At 56.5% G+C, this 5,599-nt stretch overlaps 1 protein-coding gene across 1 annotated transcript in view; it reads left to right on the forward strand.

Moving 5' to 3' along the window:
* Positions 1–2,034: 2,034 nt before the first annotated feature.
* HAP1 (huntingtin associated protein 1) overlaps positions 2,035–5,599 on the forward strand; it is a 9,263-nt gene continuing 5,698 nt past the window's right edge. Inside the window, 6 exon segments of the mRNA XM_012803000.2 lie at positions 2,035–2,479; positions 3,478–3,557; positions 3,944–4,090; positions 4,168–4,337; positions 4,532–4,631; positions 4,710–4,776. Coding sequence (XP_012658454.1) covers positions 2,035–2,479; positions 3,478–3,557; positions 3,944–4,090; positions 4,168–4,337; positions 4,532–4,631; positions 4,710–4,776 — 1,009 coding nt within the window.

Consider the following 5,599-nt stretch of genomic DNA (forward strand, 5'->3'; position numbering starts at 1 on the left):
AGGTTGGATTTATCTCACGGTCAACAGGGAAAGAGCTTATTTAAGGAATGAATGGACCCAGATAGAGGGAAACACTCTGATGACAAAGCCTCCTGACAGGGGAGCTGGTGGCGTGGCACTCTGATCCTTCCTGGGTTGTATCTCTTGTTCCACGCTGTGTCACAGGCACCTGGCTCCAAAGGCACTTAGGAGCCTGTGTCCCAGGCACAGACCTTGGGCAGTAGCTCTCATCTGGGGCTCAAGCTAGGAGTGGTAGCTGTGGCGAGGGGATACTTGGAATTCTCCAGCTTAGACAGTCGTGAGAGTGAGAGGAATGGAGAAGAGATGGAGTCACCCACGTGGATCCAGGGAAACCAGGGTGGGGTGTGCCCGTGAAGGGTGGGGTGGGGAGGTGTAGCACAATACTCAGAGAAGAGAAGATGAGGTCTGAATTTGGAAAACAGCAGGAGGGTGAAGAGATAGAACAGAATGTCTGATGAATATTTTAAGAGGTAAATTCAGCAGGACTTAGAGACTGGGTATTGAGAAGAAGGGAAAGAGAGCACCAAGAATGACACCAAGGCTTGAAAAGAATCAGTGGGACAGCCATCTCTTTTTGGCTTACAGTTTATTCTAGTCCAAAGGCACAGAAATAGCCTCTGGGCTCCTCTGATGCTCCACAATCTATTCAGGACCTACGGTGACCATCAGAAATACTCGGTTCTGTGCTGTGCTCAGAAGGCTGCCTTCCCTAAGCGGAATGGGAGCAGGTCTACTCTGTTCCTTTTTAAGAGACAGAGTCTCATTTTTTCGCCCTCAGTAGAGCACTGTGCCATTACAGCTCACAGCAACCTCCTGCTCTTGGGCTTAGGCGATTCTCTTGCCTCAGCCTCCTGAGTAGCTGGGACTACAGGTGCCTACCACAAAGCCCCGCTATTTTTTTGTTGCAATTTGGCTGGGGCTGGGTTTGAACCAGCCACCCTCGGTATATGGGGCCGGCGCCCTACCCACTGAGCCACAGGCACCCCCCTTTTTTTTTTTTTTTATACAAAGTCTCACGCTGTCGCCCTGGGTAGAGTGCTGTAGCATCATAGCTCACAGCAACCTCAAACTCTTGGGCTTAAGAGAGTCTTTTGCTTCAGCCTCCCAAGTAGCTGGGACTACAGACACCCGCCACAGCGCCGGGCTATTTTTTGGTGGTTGTTGTTGCAGTTGTCATTGTTGTTTAGCTGGCTGGGGCCGGGTTCTGTTTGGGTGTCTGAGCTACGGGCGCCGCCTGCAGGTCTGCCCTTGAGACAGACACTCTGATGGCTACAGGACAGGGATAAAGGATGCTGTTGGGCCGTAGGGGCTGAAGTCGGAAGAGTTCTCACAGGGAGACATTTACGCGGGGTCTCCCCAGAAGCATAGGTGTTTGCCAGGATGGCGAGTGATGGGCAAAGCAAATTAGGGCTGGAAGTAAAGAACGAGGAAACGCAACACGCATATAATGGAAAATGAGCTGTGGAGCACTGGGGTGTGAGCTGAAGGGTCAGAGTATGGTGCGCCAGGCTGGGCAGGACGCAGACAGACAGTACTGGAGGTTGGATTTATCTCACGGTCAACAGGGAAAGACATCATATTACCTAACTCACAGGTCACTCCGGACCATCCTGACAGCATTGGTTGGGCACCGAGGAAGGCAGCCGGAAACCCTGGCGGCAGGAGCGGGAGAGCAGGTGCTTCTAGCTGGGGACCCGCAAGCCCCTGTGCAGAGTCCCCAGAAGCAGAGGCTTTGGGCAGAACCATCCTTCGGAGATGGACGGGGAGGAGAATTCCTTCACTCTGACCCCGGGGTGGAACCAGGTGAAACCCACACTCGGCTCTTCTCGTCGCTCTTGTTTTCTATTTGTCCTCTGTCCCACCACCACTAGTTCCCCTTCCTCGTGGCCCCGAGTCCCGGGCCTCCCTCGTGCTCCTCGGCTACCCCCGTCCTCACGCGTGGTGCGGCCCGGCGGGCTTCAGTTCTGCGCAGGTTATAAAAGTCCTGCTGCGGCAGCGGACGGCTGACTCGAGATGCGCCCAAAGGAGCTTGGGCAGAGCTGTGCTGGGGACCGGCCAAGGCCTGGACTCAGACCCGGGGACCCCGCAGCGGTCGCCTCTGCACCCCGGCCCGCGGCCAGTCCAGCTCCAGAGCCCTCGGCCGAGTCCAAACCTGCTCCCGCGCAGGCACCGGGGGTTGGACAGGGAGCAGGATCCGGATCCCGATTCGTCTCAGAAGCCCCCACCGGAGCTCGTCCGGCCTCTGAGGCTGGAGCCAAGGGGAATGCCCAGCCTAGGCCCGACACGTCGGACGCACCATGGACTCGTTTCGTATTCCAAGGGCCCTTTGGTCCCCGGGCCACTGGCTTGGGGACTGGAAAGGCAGCGGGCATCTGGAAGACGCCGGCCGCCTATATTGGCCGGCGGCCCGGGGTGTCCGGCCCTGAGCGCGCCGCCTTTATCCGGGAGCTAGAGGAAGGTAAACCGGGTCCCGGGGGTTCTAGGGAGGGTGGGACTAGGGCAGCTCCAGGGCGGAGGGAGCCCGGGTGGATCCAGGCGCCCCGCCCGCTCTGGCACCCATTGCCACCCCTCCACTACCCCCGCGATGTCACTGCGGTGCCTGTCTGATCACCCCTTCCTCATCACATCCTCCTCCCTTCTGTCGTTCCCTGGTTTCTGTCCGTGCGTCAGGTACCGGGCCCGGACACTCCCCTGTCCCTTGCGCGCCTGTTGCTGCGGCAGCTCTGCGCGCCTCCTCCCCGGCCTACCGCAGTGCCAGTAGAGGGGCGGGGGGCTGCGGGATGGCGCTGCCCGCTGCGCTCTGAGCCTGCGCTGGCCAGCTGGGCTAGCCAGCAACAGAGAAGTGGGTGGGCGGACCTCGAGGTTTTCCCTCCTCTTGGCTGCCGGAGTCAAGGTCCGGCTCCCTCAGTCTCCCCTTCCCTTCTATCCTCTTCTGTGTCGGAGGAGGTCCGTGGATTGGGTCTAGAGGCTCTAGTACCTCCTAGTCAGGTGCTGGAGACGTTTTTCCCTGCTCTCCTCTCCGTATGCAACAGGTGCAGGGTGGGTGACTGGCCTGTTTTTATGAGCCATGAGGCTCCACTGAGCTGGCTCAGCTGCGCTCTGGGTGAGGAGTGATGGGTCAGGCTGCGGTTGCACTCTTAGCTGCCTCTGTACTCCTAGGCGCCAGAGCGTCCTGAGAGCCCAGTTCCTAGGTCCAGAGGACAGTGATCCCCTTACTTTACTCAGGCCCCTTCCAAAAACAAAAAACAAAAACCAACCAAACAAAAAGAGCTCAGTCCAGTCCAGTTAGCCCTGGCAGTAGGGGAGTGAGTGCTGAGGCATGGAGGGAGCCCAGGCTTCTCTCCTCATGACACTTGTTGAGGGAGAACTGGGGACAGGGCAGGAAACAGTGGATTGCCAGGTAGAATATGCCCCCTTTTTCCTGACCTGACTGGGCATTTTCTCCACCTCCTGCAGCACTGTGCCCTAACCTGCCTCGGACAGTTAAGAAGATCACTCCAGAAGACATCAAAGTGATGTTGTACTTGCTGGAGGAGGTGGGTGCTGCCTCCCTGACCCAGTTCAGCTAGGGGAGACTCAGCCAGGCCCCCATTTTAGTTTTGTGGAGTAGGGTAGGCGTCTTGTCTGTTTCCTGGCCGGTTACCTCCCTGGGGGCCAAGGTAGGGCTCCCTCTTCTGGAAAACAGAAGATGGGGGTGATGTTCAGGCTGGAAGAGCTCTCAGAGCCCATCTGATTTGATCTGCTCTTTTTCCATAAAGGGAAACTGAGTTAGTTTCCTCAGTGGGTTCACGACAGACTCTGGTCCAGTACCCTGGACAGGTAGGGATGGGAAGGGTTTCTCCTAGGGTCCTAGGCTCCCTCTGACCCCTATGTACCCCCTGGCTTCTCCCACCTGCCTGGGAGGTCTCAGAAACTGGGAAAGCATTACCCATGAGTGATGGTTCCTCTGCAGAGAGAGCGGGACCTGAGTACAGCAGCTCGCATCGGCCAGTCTTTGGTGAAACAGAACAGCATTTTGATGGAGCAGAACAGCAAGCTGGAAGCCATGCTGGGCTCAGCCAGGGAAGAGGTAACTGGGAGCAGAGGGGGTGATCTGTACCCTCCTCCTGCCCACTCCTCACTCATGCTCTGCCCTCTTCTGGCCAGATTTTACATCTCAGACACCAGGTGAACCTGAGAGATGATCTCCTTCAGCTTTACTCAGACTCTGATGACGATGAGGATGAGGAGGAGGATGAAGAAGAAGAGGAGGAGGAAGAAGAAGAGGAACAGGAGGAAGAACAGCAGCACGATCAGGCCTATGATGTTCCTAAGCCGTGAGTGTCCTGCCTTTGCACCTCAGTGGCACCTTCTCTGAAACTGATCCTTAACACCCCCTTTTGTGAGGAGGGACACAGGCAATGACCTGCTGGAGGGTTGCTGTGAGTAACTGACACCACCATCCTCAGCCCCACCTGGGGAGATGCCCACTACCTGCACCCTGACTCTATTACTTGCCCCCTCCCCCCAGGGCTTGTCAGAAAGAGCCACTGCACTATTGCCCGCAGCTGGAGGCCCTGCAGAAGAGGCTGAGGGTGCTGGAGGAGGAGAACGACCAGCTGAGAGAGGAGGTGAGGATGGGGGAGGAGGGCGCACCTGACAGCAGGGGGTGTTGACTCCCCTGCCCCTTCCTCTCTCCCTCCTTCCAGGCCTCTCAACTCGACACTCTGGAGGATGAGGAGCAGATGCTTATTCTGGAATGTGTGGAGCAATTTTGTACGTAATGTTGTAACTTGGGGTAGAGGGCTGTCCCAAGGAGTGTCAGGAAGAACTCAGGATTTGGAGTCTGGAGGTCTGAGTTCAAGTTCCAGTTCTGTACTTCCCAGCTGTGTGAGCTTGGACGAATTTCTTGACCTCACGGAACCTTTATCTTTAGGACAGGGATAGCTCAGCCCCACTAACCTCTCCAGGGTTTACAAGGATCACAAGAGGCAACAGCGGAAGTGCTATGTACAAACTGTAGAGAGGTATACTGAAGCCACGGGTCTCCTCTAAGCCTGTCTCTTGTTATTTGGGGCAGACAGAAGGGAGCCAGAAGGTGCCAGAGACCAGGCACCAGGACAGGGGCAGTTTAGAGTCATGTACTGGGTAGTGGCTGTGGCTGGTACTGTTCCAGGCACTGTGTACTTATGAAGATGAGTGAGGCATAGCTATGGTCCCTAAGGAGTTTAAGTCTAGCTGGTGAGATGCAGACTCAGGGACAACAGCTGAATTCAGGCTGTTCCCCACTCCATTCCCCAACTTTCTGTCTCCCTGGGTTCTGCAGCTCCCTGAATGGCCCCACTGGTCTCTAGGCCACTGGATTAGGAACCAGACCCCAAGTTCTATTGCTTCTGCTTCCTAGGAATGGTTCAAATCTCTTTCCTCCACACATAGCCCAAATGAGCTTTTTTTTTTTTTGAGGCAGAGCCTCAAGCTGTCCCCCTGGGTAGAGTGCTGTGACCTCACAGCTCACAGCAACCTCCAACTCCTGGGCTCAAGCAAGTCTCCTGCCTCTGCCTCCCAAGTAGCTGGGACCACAGGCGCCCGCCACAACGCC

Source organism: Otolemur garnettii, unplaced genomic scaffold (assembly GCF_000181295.1).
Source record: "Otolemur garnettii isolate 467f Iridium unplaced genomic scaffold, OtoGar3 scaffold00018, whole genome shotgun sequence".
Lineage (NCBI taxonomy): Eukaryota > Metazoa > Chordata > Mammalia > Primates > Galagidae > Otolemur > Otolemur garnettii.